Source organism: Chlamydotis macqueenii, chromosome 2, assembly GCF_036417535.1.
Source record: "Chlamydotis macqueenii isolate bChlMac1 chromosome 2, bChlMac1.mat, whole genome shotgun sequence".
Classification (NCBI taxonomy): domain Eukaryota; kingdom Metazoa; phylum Chordata; class Aves; order Otidiformes; family Otididae; genus Chlamydotis; species Chlamydotis macqueenii.
The window spans coordinates 19,395,707-19,411,279 of NC_141557.1; the positions used below are offsets into that span (position 1 = coordinate 19,395,707).

A 15,573-nucleotide genomic window follows, 5' to 3' on the forward strand; every position below is an offset into this window, starting at 1 on the left:
CCTAAACCAGCTACACATACATCGACTGCTTTGAGAATTCACAAGACATGCAGTAGAATCTAAGGTAAAACTGCAGCACAAACTTTAGATTATTAAGCTAATCCGTTCATACAATAACCTACCCACCACTAAACAAACTGCTTTTCAAAAATGCTAAGTTCTAAAAGACAAACGCTTAACAGAAATGTCTCAGAAAAACCTTCATATGCCATGGCAAAGTTACATTGTTTGTTTGTTTGGGGGGGTTTTGAGGTGAAGAGAGTGAGAGTGGCAGGGAGCAAGGATCTGAGGACAGAAGCAGAACATCTTTGGTTACTTACTGAGACTTCAGCCTCTGCAACGACCCCTAAGGCTGTCCCCTCCCAGCACATGCTTTTTAAACCAAATACACTACTTGAGGCTCCCCCCTTCACTGCTCACACTGCAGTCAGTCATTTTCCTTCATTTCAGTACAGACATCTCCCAAAAAGGAGATTCCCCTGATGCTGTCACCCAATTCCATTTCTTGGTTTGTTTGGGAGGACTTGACTATTTCATGAATGTTAATCCTGTTCTCAAAAAATGAATCAATATCTGCTACTGCAATTACCAAGTAACTCTGTGCGTATCAGGGTTCCTTTATGCTTCCCATAAACCATTCTGCAGGGTTTTTTTTCCAAAAAGCACACTTTCACATTGCCAACTTGGTGCACAGAGAGCTACTGTCATTTTTGCACCCCCTATATATCACTCTGTGCGCCCTAAGGAATTATACCATCCATCTATGGCAAGTCTGAAAACTTCTGGGAAAGCTTTAAATTTACGTTAAAGGCACAATAACCATTCTTGCTATACACAGTACACCCAAGGTTTGAAAAAGCCTTTAGCCCTAATACAGGTGTATAAGGTGGTACTCTTGCACAGAGAATGGAAGGACCGCAGCAGGTAATATTCCACAAACATGTCAGATGGTAAGACCATAGTCCAAGCAAAAACCAACCAACCAAAAAAAAAAAAAAAAACCCCCTCCAAAAAAACCAACACATGCATGCACACATATAGCCCACAGCCTGCAAACATCACACTTCTGTAGGATAGTGATGTTCAGTCATACCAAACAGAGATTTCCCTACTCTTTTCGTTCTCTTCTGTATCCCACTGCAGCAGGATGTGGGAACCTCCCTTGAGAACCAGGTTGGGCTGATAGCCAGGGTGAACTGAGGCAGGTTATCAGTGTCATCTCTACTATTACAGATAAAATTCAGTCAGCTGTACTTTCTATTTGCAGTATCTTTTATTTAGTTGCAGATACATTGTCTGGTGTATCTTTGTGTATCAATGTTTTGGAGTTTTGTTTTAATTAACAACACTCTTCCTACCCCCCTAAAAAAGGACAACCGTGTTTTTCTGGTTCTGTTAAACCATACACATTTTTAAATTCTCAATACAAGCCAAAGATCAAAACCTGACACAGAAGCTTTTATCAGGACTTAATAAAGGGCTGATGGCTCTTCCCGACTAAAAGGAAGGACACAAGAAAACCACATCCGAAGAGGCAGAGAGACAACTAAACCAAAACTAAAAGATGATAACTGAAGGAACTAGTCAGAAAAAATAACTTCCAAATATCCAGCAGATACTTTTTAAAAATAACATAATCACACTTAGTAACTTCATTAAAAAAAACTGCACACCTATTTTCCTATCTGAAGCAGAAGGTAGAAAACTAAGCAGATACTTTACGTAGAAAAAAAAAAAAAGACAGGATGCAAAAGATTAAAAAAAGAAAACTAAAAGGACAATGAATACTTCAGTTTTAGTCTAATTATATTTTAAGTTCTAGAATTACAGAGCATTTCTGTTCTCTTTAGTATTTGCTCTAGATCTACCTTGCTTATACTAACTATAGGAGTCACAACTTTTTTTTTTTTTAATATTATCTATTTAATGATTTTTAAGACTACAAAGAGGTGAGGTTTAGGTATTCAAAAGAATATAAAATATATAAAGTGTTCCTATTATAAATTCTATAGATTTAACCACTAAAACGTATCTGACTTGCCTTACACACATATGTAGTACAAGTTCGATTATAGCAAACAATTCAACAAGATTTAAATTCTTTACTTGAATTAAATGGAGGTCTGCTAAAAATGAGATTTTACTCTTGTTCACCTTACAAAATATACGCCATTCAGTAGTAAACCTTGTAATCAGGAAAAGGCTAGGGAGAACAAAGCAGTCAGAAAACAGGTTTGCAGAAAAACAGAATCCAACTATGTCTTCAGCATTACAAGCATGTTCTAATAGGTAGGACTCAAAAAATAAACTGATATTTCAATGTATTTTCTTTAACTTCTACAAAAATATACAGTACTATAGTTTTTTGTTAAAACTTATGATAATGATTAAAGTACAAAGGGGATGTAATTCAAGAAAGATAAGATCATACGTAGCACAAAACCTAAACAAAAATTGTAAAGTTTAAAGGAAGTTCCCACACAAGAAGCCTCATTTACAGGTTATGAATTTTATGAGTTGCCTCAGACCCAAAGGAGTATGTTCAGGACAAATTAATAAAATGAAATAACAAATCACATGGACCAGTCAGCACTATTCAAAGAGTTCTACAACTTAACTTCAGTAAAAACCTGTCACACTCACTGATTGCTATGTCTAATAGCTCTTAAATCAAAACAGCAAAGCAGCAAATTGACTAACTCTACCTTTTCTCCTTTTTTTTTTTTAAATATACTGTTATTGGGAGTTTCAGAAAACCATTGCCTAGTAAGTTTCACCATCACAACAGTGTCAAAAAGAATACAGGAGAACCGGAAACAAAACTCATTTATCAGAAGCGTGAGTCACAAATAACAGGAGGTTAACAGGTACTCATCCTCAAGTTAATAATGCCACTATTGAGAACAAAGAAATATCCAAAGCATACTAAAAACCTAACTTTCTGGGTGATGATTCTGGAAGTTGATACCATTGCACATTTATCAAATATTGCATCTCAGAGGCCAAACTACAAACAGTTAACACAACCTTCAGTGTCTTTGCTAAAAACCAATGCTCTACCTATCAACAGCTAATTAATTCAAACGATGATTCCCTGACTTGGATGTCAAAGATTCCCACATCAATGGGACAAATGTTTTCCAACATTGTTTGACAAAGTTTGACAACTTTGAAGTTAGAAAATCCATTTCTCAATACTGCTTTTCACTCTGTAATACCATCGTTACTATCAATTTTTTGGTGGATAGTGAAAGCACTTCTTTTAGAGTACAATGAGAACTGTCATTGTTTAATCCTCTATGTTGTCCCTTGAGTTAGGTATTTACTAGCACATTAACAGGAAGGAAAGACCACAGAACCAAATGGAGCAGACTGCTAAAAAGGCAATATGATATTAGAAGTACATGAAGCATGACCTGTAATTTCATAATTACCAGCTTAAATGTTTACAGGTTCAGTGACAGCTCAGCACAAGTGAATTTCAAAGGAAAGATTTTCTAAAACTTCTCAAATTAGTAAACATAAAACAGTGAAACTGGGGTCATTAAATCACTCTCTATTCAATTACAAAAATGTAAGCTTTTCTTCATATTATAAACCTCCAAGTATTTTAGGATTTCACACTACAGGAAAAAATACCAAGTTTGTTTGATAATTATAGAATCTATGCCATTATAAAGTTTCTGTATGTATACTGGAATGATTACACCATGAAATTTCAATATAAGTAACTGAACTGGAAAAGAAGGAAAAACACGTTGACTTACTTTCTCTGTAGTTACAGTAAGAGATGGAACCAAGGATGGTGAGGACTCTGACTGCTTCTTATATTTTTGCTTGTGTTTATCTTTCTCTTTATATTTCTAGAAGTTATAAAAGAGAATATAACCTAAGATTAGCTTCATCTTTAACGTAACCCATTTTGCCTAGCATCAAGTGTTACAAAAATTTAAGAGACTTGGTAATAATGTCCTGTGCTATTTTAATGGAAACAACATTAATGTTTTGAAATTTTTACAGCATAATTTTACAAAATAAAAATCACATGTTTATATTTGCTTTTAAAATAACAATCTGAAAATCTTCAATTATAGCCAGTATTTATTAATCCATTGTTGTTACTATTATCCATCTTCCCAATAATCAGTTAACCACCAAAAGAAATTGGATTAAAAACAGTCATGGCTTCTGCTTCAGAAGTCTTCCTGCATTTCTCACCAAAGATTTATATCTCCCTGCATTTCTGAATCTGCACAGTATTTTTTGTTGCAATATTACCACAAATTAATGCAAAGTTTTAGCTTTGGCTCCCCTACTGACATCTCCATGCACAAGAATGTGAAATTTGATCTAGCTTTCATTCCCAAAAAGGTGCATACAGTTTACATACTAAATAACTATCTTCCATGTTAAACTGAACCAAATACCAAAAACTACACAAATCAAGTATGCTTTCTAAAGAGGCTGAAAATTTAACTTTATTTTTTTAAAACACAACATGAAATATTGGCAGTGTGAATACAATTGTGCAGAGAGAAAATAATTTCTTAACCCAGAGCCTTCAGAGTATAATAGAAGTCTTCCATACTGCTAGAAATCAATTCTTAGAGGACTACAGAATCAGACCCAAATTGTGTTTTTTTAAATAATTCAGACAAACAAACAAACAAAAATACTGAGTCTGACAAAATTAACTCAATATTTTTACCAATTAATCAAAAACAAGTCTAGAGGGTCACTTTTTCCTTAGTATCAGAATATGGTTTATTTAGACAGCAAACATCAGAAGATGCAGAGAAACTGCGGCTGTGAGAGAAAGCTACTTGTAAGCTACTGGCACTCAAGTACTTTGCCTCTTCAACTATATATTTGTGGAATTTTTATGTACTCATGCAAAACTTACCAGAACAGTATGATCTTACCGCTATTTGTTCACAATGAGTGCTTCAACAGAAAGCTAACAAAAAATGCATACATATGGATTGACACAAGGGGTTTAAAACTCCCACTGAATGAAGACAACTTAAAATGTGTCTGAAAACTCAGTAACCGGTTTGAATCTTAAAAATTATTGATGCTGATCTTTCTTTAACTATCAAAATTATTATCCAGACCTTCAAAAGAAAACACAATTTGTTCAACATTTACTGCACAACCACTCTCACCAGGCACCAGGATGAGATGAAATACATGCATGCTCTATTCAGGTATCACCAAGTATCAGCTTTCTACTTCAGTCACAATGGAAGAAATATCAGAAACTTATTTCATTGAATCAGCCTGACAGAATAAAAGAATAGGCTCTTAAACTCTCTGATAAAGTAGAATCAGTTAATTGACAATCTAGATGCAAAGTTGAATGCAAATCACATTTATCTCTACCTCTATGAACTATAAATACTAGCTTGCTTACTTAAAGACCACCTTGCCTCTAACTAATCCCATATCCTTTTAGCCAAACTTAAAAACTGATTTTGCCAGGAAAGAAATAGAGTTTAGTCAAGAAAATTCACAAATAAAGTATCAAAGCTCTCATCACCAAAATATCATGCAAAAATATACTTGCTAGATACAAATGTAAAGTCCTTTTGATTCTCGTACACTTCTTAAAATTCAAAGGAAGGTGCAAGAGAGCTCTTTAAAAGCCTGATGAGTATTTCTAGGTTTGGTTTTTTTCATATACTGAAGTGAACTTTCATTTTTTTTCCCACTGTGCTGCTTGGACAGAAATATGGCATTTTCCCTTTCATAACAACGTGTGTGGGTGTCATAATTACAACAACGTACACCATAAGGCAGGATTTCAGTTGTTTAAAACCTGATATAGGTTTGTTGAAGGAGTTTTAGATTAGGGAGGTTGGTTTTGTTTGCTTTGGGTTTGGTTTTTTTTTTTTTTTGGAGGGGGGATTGTTTGTTCAGGTCTTTTTAGACCTGGAAAAATACACATTTGAAAGAAAGAAAAATGAATGTGGAGAGGAGGGATACAAATGCACTGCACAGTCTTTTCAGTAATTTCTTAAATATAATAGTTCCGAAAGTACTACCCATGCTGCCAGAAAACAAGCAGGGCTCAAGACAACACAGAAGCATCTACGCCAAGACTGCCATGTTATCCATCAAATCTGTTGATCCAAAAGCCCTTCATCAGTACTACTCAGCCAGCTTACAATATCATCAGTATACATTTTCAGATAAACTTAACAATTTCACTGAACCCCAAACAAGACTCAAGAAGGAAGCTAGGAAATAGAAATCTAAGCCACTGCCTGAGTTTCTTTAGCTTGCATCATTTTAGTAGGAAATTCATATCAGCCTAAAGAAATTTTTTATTTATAATTTTAGAGCCAAGAGGCAATGACTTCAACATGCTTTAAGATTAAACATTATGAAATGTTTAAATGAACACGTTTTACAATATCTTCTATTGACTTTCTAGTGTTCTTTTACTTCTAATATTAATTTTGTCTGAAAGGCAAACAAACATAAAATTTTGATTTACAGAATCAAAGGAACAACTAGGATGACTTCGGATTACATTCTGTAATGTACTGAAATCACTTTGATAGTAGTCTCAACAGAAAAGGATGTGTCAAGAACAAGAAAAGAGCAATACAAGAACAGAGGAAAGGGAGGGGGCATAAACAACTAAGAGTCTGGAAAGAATAAGCATGAAGTTCTGTAAAGTGAAGCATCAGCAACCACATCAAATTCCTCTCCCCACATCAAATTCCTCTCCCAGTTCCAAAACATCAACAAAAAGTTTGCCAGGACAGCTTACCAAGGTTACAGCTTACCACTCAAGGCCACTGGAGGGGTATCCCACCTGATGGCCTTTTGCATATGAGGTCTGCTGTCCTTAAGTCTACATTCCTCCTCCTTTTAGGTAACTCCTCTAAGAATCTCTACTGTTTTTTTCTTCTTTTTCTTTTATTTTTCCTTCCTAAGGAAAGTTCAGAAGTCCTACTTCTGAATGTGAATTAACTCCAGATGCAAATAACATCAAAGATGTGGAGAACATTTCACCGCAGGAAAACTTTTGAAAGGAATCCTCAGGTTCTACACTGATAAGAATAATTTCAGCAACAACCTGCTGAGATTAAGAGACTTAGCTCCCACAAAGTGACTCCTTGTAGTTGCACCTTCTTCTCACCATGAAGACACATACAAAGCGTAACAAGAGTTCTGAAATATTCTTTTCTGGATCCAAAAATGGATAAGAGGGCTATGAATTCCCATAATATTTAACAACTATGACAGCTTTCAATCAAGTCTGTCTCAAAGGACACACAAACTAGCCATCTTCTCTATGGTCAGAAAAAGAACAGTCAGCCCTTCATGGACAACTCACTGCATACTTCACTTCTGTAAGGCCTTCTGATCGGCCACAGCTCTGGAAAAACATAACAAACCAAACCAAACAAAAAAAAACCCATAGCAGCAGCTCACTAAGATAAACATTCATAAAGAATCCAGCATTCTAGGGAAAGTAATGATATCAAACGTCTGACCTTTCACAAGCTTCACAAGTAAGGAAAAAAAAGGGCAGAAATCACTCTTAACAAGGATTGAAAATAATATCGCTAGTAAGTGAAAGCTAAGGGAGCCCTGAGGACAGGCAGAGGCCATATATCCCATCTATATACTCAGATTTAAATTTTTTAAAAATTCATAGGCATGAGTTCAGACTTTCCAAACACCTGTATTCTAAGATAGCTGCAGAGCTGATAAATGCAATGCTACATTCTGTAAAAACAAGACTTAGCAGAAGAAACATTCCAAGGAAGAATACATTAAAAAATACAAGGCCAACTACAAAACTGACAAAGGAAACTTCAACCTTGGTTCACAAACAGCCCATATTCAGGCAGCTCCTGAAACCTTTCTTACTATAACAAAAATAAGGCAAGATTGCCATGCAGCTATTGGGTAAGCAGCTGTAACATTATTCATCCTACAACTTGAAGAGCCCTGATTTATGATGTAGCTAAATACCAATACAAAATACCTAGAGTTCATATGTCATAATTAATCAAAAAGCTTTATTTATCACTAGGGATCTCATTTTTTGCTTTTGTTTCTTATCTAAAAAATTATGTAATACTTCCTTAATTGCAACACCTACATGCTGCAAGGTAAGAAAATAAATGTGCGAGATTTCCGGAATTCTATAGCACCTTCTGTACACTGCCCTCTTGTGAGGCGGCTGGTAGGGGGTGAAGAAGGCGAAAAAAAGCACATTTTGATTGCTTCTATTTCTTCCACAAAGATTCAATTTACAAAATTATTACATAATATGATTTCATAAATACAGTTTGGTTCCAACTTTTCAGGTTTTAGCTCATTTACATGTTGGATCACTGTAAAGATCAGCACTTGCTCATTCATTTTCTTTAACGTACTTTCAAAGGAACATTTATCAGACTAGTGAATGAAAATATCACCTCACTGAAATACCAAATTAAGGACACATGTATAATTTTATCTTAGCTCTGACCTGTTACCAGCAAAACAGGTCTTACCAAATCTATCTTTCTTCAGTTTGGACCTCAATGTCTGGCAAGAATTGAATAATGCAAGTGAATTATAACTTTTCTAGTACAGATGGAATGGATGAGTTCAGCTTTTCTCTCATGGCATTTTAACTTCATTTCCACATGGAAATATAATTTAATTTGTGGAAGGTATTTGCACTTTTTTGCAATTCATTTTTGTCTCAGGAATGCACAGCCTTCTCCAAAGAGGTTTCCACAGTACTTCATTTCATTAAACAACATTCTAAAGTTCCGCATTTAACAGTTCACTGTTACAAAGGAGGGCAAAAAAAAAACAGTTTCCTAACCCCTCTCTCACCTTTTCCACACTGCTTAGCTTGTCAGACCTTCTGAGTGCCAATTCAAACTGCTAAAACGGCAGCAACAAAAACCAAAGTGGGTAGTTTTCTGCTGTCTTAGTGAGCTAGGTTAGTTCAGTGAAGGAGCATGAGAGATGGACAGTAACAGGGACAAGAAGAGGTAGATGCAAGAATTAAAAAACATGCACACTATCAGCAAGCACCAGTGCTGGGCCCTTCAGACAAAACTGCTTGGGCTGACCTTGAAGTATTCCATTTTTATCCCCTTCTCTATTACAGAAATCATAACTCCCCCACTATGTTTGGTTGTCCCAAGTTTTCAAATCTTAACAGCATTTTCAAATTTATTTTCCTTACTGATTCTTGTAAGCAAAATCACCTGAATGTCTCAATCACTAATTTTTCAGTTGCCATTTTTTACTCCCTCAAATAATTCCAATGTATCAGAACATTTTATTAGCACAGAGTACTCAGATCGGTGCTTTTGTCATTTATGGATTTTCCACACTACCTTTCTCTCACCGAAGGTTGTAAATCCATAGCTGCCACCATTACAACTAACGTCTTTCATAAAGGTGCGCAGAGCTCTTGTTAATCCCCAACACAAGACCTCCTTGGCCTCTTATTTGTGACTAGCAGCTATTAGTAATATAACCATAACAATTCCAGAATGAAAGATGCCCATGGTCCACAAGATTCAAATTCAAATCATAATTTATCTTGTTTTGACAAGAACAGCCCTAGCTCAGGCATTCACCTATCATTTTATACACTATAAACCACAGCAGGAAAATTAAATGCGGTAGCAGCATTGCTGCCATCACAGCAGTAAAAGGATACAGGCACGGGATAGTTTATCAGGAGAGGCGGAACACTACTGCCAGCATTATTCAAATACATACATATTCAGCTCTAAGCACAAAACTTAAAATGTTCTTAAATACAAGTCCTTGATACAATTACTTAAAAGACTCAAAAACTTCACTTCAATGCAGGGAAAATGGTCAGAATTTTAACCATCAATGGTAAAAAGACTCAAGAATCGATGATAAAAATACCAGCCAAAGCTTCTCCTAGGGACAAGACTAATGCACAACAACTATTACTCAAAATAAGCTACTCTTCTGTTGATTTTTAACATTAAAATATGCTTTTTCTGTTATTTACAGTTTAACGTTAATTGTTAGTGATGGACACTCAGTGCTGAACACCTGAGTAGCACTTTAACTTCAAAAATGGTGTAAGATTAACAAAATCAAGGCAACTATTTATTGTCCATGCTGACCTTCATTTATTCCGACAAAAATTGCAAGTATTTAAAATTTTGAAATATGTATTAGGTTACATCCTGTGAAATGCTGCACTGTCTGCAAGATAACTCAAAAACACTCATCAAATATATGTCAAGAAATAGGCAAATAGAATGGCAAGCAAAAGGAATACATTCAATTTTCCTAGCTTAGTCAGCTTAACATTGCAGATCACCTTAAACTGCCTACGGTCTACCACCACACAAAACACTGTACCTGCTGAACAGCACATACATAAAACTTCATTAAAAAGTAACAAGACTACCTTCTCAGAATTGTTACAAAGTCAACATAAAATACTAATAATCCAGTATTAATCTAGCATCCAAAGCAGAAGCAGCTTTTGCTTCTACGTTTCTCACAGTTACAGATACAGAATTGAAGTACAGGAAGACACATTGCTTAAACAGTAACAAAAATCAAGCAGTAACCTTACTGATCTATTTCTAATGTTCAGGTGACATTTCGTTTTCAAATGAAGACAAACAACACTGCTTAATTTGCTCAAGCAAGAAATGTTCAAGTTTCTTCTAAGTTCAGCTTACTTTTTACCCAAGTTACTCAAAAGTTACTCTCCTCTATCTTATCTGTGGCTGACTACAAAGATTGAGGAGTTAAGTAAATGATGCTATAACACACTGAACTTGTAGAAAGATCAAAATCATAATCAGACAAAAAGTCTGTTCTTAATTTTGTTAAGATACTGATGAAACTGAAGGATGTAACATGTAATAATCACATAAATAATATGTAACAAAATAAATAACAGTAACATCTAATAATACCTGAAGCATATAATAGCATTTTTTCAATTGGTTGACCCTTGCAGACTAAGGAAGCCATGTGGACTAGCAATGTGATTTTTCTTTGGAAAAACCACAACTCTTGTTTAATGAGCACAGTAAGAACTTACTACGGTAGAGATCTACTCAAAATTCTCATTCTCTAGAAATGCCCATACAAACCACAGTGAAGTAGGAGCTCCATGAAAGAAACAAATAAACTAACATAGTTTCTCCTGATAAACGTTTGAGAACTTTGCCACCATGGAATTTCAGTTTAATAGTCTACAGAAACAATTATCACTGCTACCAATCACTATTATTTCATACACAGGTTCTGCAGAGATTAGCTTTTGAGTTTGTTTTCTTTCATGGTAAAAAGCAGAAGACTAAAATGTGTACTTTGAGGCGAAAAGGGACAGCTGCAGCTAATGCAGCCTTAAAAAAATTCTACATCTTACAGAGCAGTTTTGATGTAAACCTGAGGTGGTGTGTTTGTAATTTTGATTTTACAATAAATAACTAACCCCAGGTGCCAAGCATAATACTACTATGAGGTGTTTCTTGTGCTAAGGTACACTAAAAGCATTACTCTTTTTTTGTAATATATATGATGTATTACTCTAAGGTTAGAAAAACACGAGCTAGTCAAATCAGTAATTTCATTATAAGCATGATAACGGAAACAGAAGTCCTTACTTTTCCTTCTACTAAAATAAAAGAAAATTTAAATAAAAATCGAGCTTAACTGCTTATATAGTTCTTCTGACCTCTACAAGAGATATTTTGCTGTGCCATCTATACCAACTGCTTCCAGCTCCAGTAGACTACACACAGCTGATTATCAGGCCGACACAGAATACAGCCAAGTCAACACAGACCTTTAGCAGGCAAATCAACCGGTAAGATGCCACCTTTGCTCTTAATCCTGCAGACTTTAAAGATATATATTACTGAATACACTCAGAGTAGCTTTCTAAACAATTTTCATTTACAAAGTCACACTCTGTCAGCCCTCTCAACTACACTTTCAATGCAATTTGACATTGAGAGATACGTTAAAAAAGAAAAAAATACATTCCTACAAAGTCAGTAAAGAACAGGTGCACAGAAACACCAATACTGTTCCTCATCACCAACAGCAGAAGACTGTAGCATGAAGTCACTCCCTTTTTAACACCAGGGAACCCACACAAAAACTCAGTCTTAGGAAATAGGAAACAGTTTATGCAGCTCATAAATAGGTACTAAAGACTAACTATAAACTGAGCTACATATGTGTCATAGTTCAGCCCAAGTCACCACACAGTTTCTAGATCATCCTCCCCCTCCCCAGCAGGACAGGGGAGAGAAATAGGAAGAAAGGAAAACTCATGGGTTGAGATGAAGACAGTTTACCAGAATAACAAAGGAAAATTACAATAATAACACAATACAGAGATACTAAAATATACAAAATGAACAATACACAATTTCTCACCACCTGACATCCCAGTGAGCAATACGGCCTGTCCTGAGCAGCGATCGTGGAACCAAAACCAAGCAGCAAGTAAAGGAGTGAGAGGGGGCCATGCCCCTGCTGGCCAAGCCCCACTTATATAACGAGCATGATGTTTATGGGATGGAATACTCTCTTTGGCCAGTTTGGGTCAACTGTACTAGCTATACCCCTCCTAGCTTCCTGCACCTGCACATTAGCGAGACCTGGAAAGCTGAATAGTGATCTTGGTGTCTTTAGCAACAACTCATAACATCAGTGTGTTTATCAACATTCTTCACATATGAAATCCAAAACACACCAGCTACTGAGAGGAAAATTAACTCCATCCCTGGCAAAACTAGGACAGTATGGTATATACTTACTGACCAGTTTTTACAGGTGTTCTAGAGGCATTCTTCTTTCCCTCTGACTTTAAATTTAGAAGAAGTCAACATGAATAAGCATTACCATTAGCATCCATACCACACAATTCTCATTTGAATAATACTTATCTAGCCTTGATTCAATAATTAAAATTTAAGTAATTTCAAAGTGGCTGTGATACACTTTTCTTCTAGTTATCTTTGGTATTCTTACAATTTTGCTTCATATATCAAGAACAGCTGAGAGTATTAAACAGTGAAATCTATTAAATTGATTAACAAAAATCTAAAAAGTTAATAAAAATGCAGCAGCACACTGAATTACCAAAATGAGTCTGGAGCTTTTGTCCCTAAAAGTTACACAAAAACCTCAATGTTGAAATAGCATCATTAAGTTTATCAAATGAGGCAACTGACAGGGGAATGACATAATTAGAATTGCCTTTGCAACACTCTGCTTTATACAGTACTATAAACTGACTCTTCAGGACTACATCAGAATATTATTTTTTTTAAAGAGAAAAAGGAAACCATTGCTTATACAACTGAATGGTAACCCAAAAAACTGCAGTTTGTTCCTGTCTTTGCCACAGAATCTTATGTGATGCACTGCAGGTCCATTTTATCTTTTCACAGCTGGTTATTCAGATAGTGAGGAATACATAATAAACACTTAATTTGAGTGTTTAGGATTTGATTTGTAACGACCCACACAGAGCACTAAAATACATTAAAAGCATCAAGTGCCTTTCTCCCAAATTAAATTAATAGCCCTGACATATGAATGTAAGCTCCTTCACAATATAGTGGGAAAGTTCGGGCAGTTCAGAATGCAGTTCACAAGCCAGCACACAGCTAGCCTATGGAAACTTTAAATGAGTAGAGGTGTGTTTTAAATTTTCCTTTCCCATGGGACTAAAAAACAAACTCGTGGCTATACTGGAACATACTAAATGTCACACACTGCCTCAAACTCTTGTTAATTGTTCAAGTTTCTCCCCTCAAAATCAGAGAAGGTGTAACATTTTTTAAGAAAAGGACAAGCAGCCAGAAGACGCCCATAAGGGATTCCTTTCAGCCAGTAGCTCAGTGTTTAGAACGCTTGTCCTGGCTCCCACATTTTAGGTTCTCCTCAGACTGACACTCTCCAACTTCTGTAATAACACTCTGGGGCGCCTCATCCCTATTTTGTTCTTTTTGCCTCTTTTCACTTACTCATTTGCAGTCTTCAGTCACAAACCTATTTTTGTTTATTTTGCATCATATGAGGCACCATAGCAAAGAGTTTTAAATTCCTCCTTCCTGCTCAGCCCAGACCAAAGCACTTCTAGTAGAAAAGGAATGTGTGTAATTCAGCTGTTATACAGTAGTTACTTACTGTGTAGTAAATTCATGTTTTTCAGAAGTCATACACATATAATGCTAGTAAGCTTGCCTAATTTTCACATAAGTGGCAGGAAACACTCCCTTTACACAAAGGTCAATACCAGATATGCTTAGTTCCTTCTTCCACAGCTTCACGGTGGCCTAAGTTTTTCCCCAAAAAGCCTGAGGTAAACTCCTGGGCCCTGAGAAAAGGGCTATCATAACAGGACATCAAGCAACATACTACCAGCACTACTTAGGAAGCTCACAGCCTCATCTCGAACAATTACTAAATAACATGTTGGCCATAGAAACTAACAGCACTTAGTGCAGCAGTAATCAGAACATAACCAAGATATTTAGTCTGTAGCTTCAAAATCCTCATTAAAATTAAATCATAACAAAGGTTTGGGCTGGGGTTTTTTTATTATTATTCCCTCATATATTTGCTATCAGTTTTGTAAGCACAGTGCTCAGAAGAGACTAAATACATATCATGAAGGAAAATATATGTTTTCAACTCAGTGTCTGTTTCAAAAAATGACAGCTACTCATACCAACATTTTCAGACCAACCTCTTCTTATTGCAGAAGAATACTTTATATGCAAATTGAGAGCTTTTGAAGTCTGAGTAATAAAAATGGTTCCAATCCTGAACTCATATAGCTTCTGCTTGGCAAAGGGAAAGCTTTAAGGATGTCTAAAGATCAGGTTATCCAAATTTCCAAAGAACAAAGATGAAAGACAAAGCAGAAACCACAGTGCCCTTACTGGGAGAGGTGGAGGGAGACACCACTATCTCTGGGAAGAAAGATATACATATTTACTGTAATATCACAACAATCTAGATTCCAAATGGATTTACAGAAGAAGAAAATAAGGAAAATCACCCTAAAAAATTACCCTGCTCCTCCAAGATATACTGCATATTTGACACACTGTATCAAATAAGACACCATATGCAGAAGGTAATCAAATTTAAGAAGAGAATAAGCCTCCATACCACATACTGAAGATTAGTATTTTGCAAAGCACAGGTCATTATTTAACTATAGAACATGTAAGATTAAAAACATCAACAAAAAGTTAGGAGATTAACAGCTTTAGGAAACTCTAACTTTTTTCACCACTTGGTAGTTTTAATTAGAATAGTGTTTTGTTATTATACAACATATAAAACAAACTAAACTCGGTAAGTGAACATGCTATAAAGTGCCACGAGAACCACCGAACTTCAAATAATAGCTTAGTGCTTCAAACTGCGTTGCTTCACTTGTGTCGTGGTTTAACCCCAGTCAGCAATCAAGTACCACACAGCCCCTTGCTCCTCCTACCCGGGGGGATGGAGGAGAGAATCAGAGAGAAAGGAAAACTCTTGGGTTGAGATAAAGGCAATTTACTA

At 35.7% G+C, this 15,573-nt stretch overlaps 1 protein-coding gene across 5 annotated transcripts in view; it reads right to left on the reverse strand.

Annotated features, from left to right (window-relative positions):
• MLLT10 (MLLT10 histone lysine methyltransferase DOT1L cofactor) overlaps nucleotides 1-15,573 on the reverse strand; it is a 129,400-nt gene that overhangs the window by 66,168 nt on the left and 47,659 nt on the right. For all 5 annotated transcript variants that reach the window (XM_086742179.1, XM_086742178.1, XM_086742177.1 and 2 more), the window contains one exon: nucleotides 3,768-3,863. In XM_086742179.1, coding sequence (XP_086598305.1) covers nucleotides 3,768-3,863 — 96 coding nt within the window. The remainder of the gene's footprint in view (nucleotides 1-3,767; nucleotides 3,864-15,573) is intronic.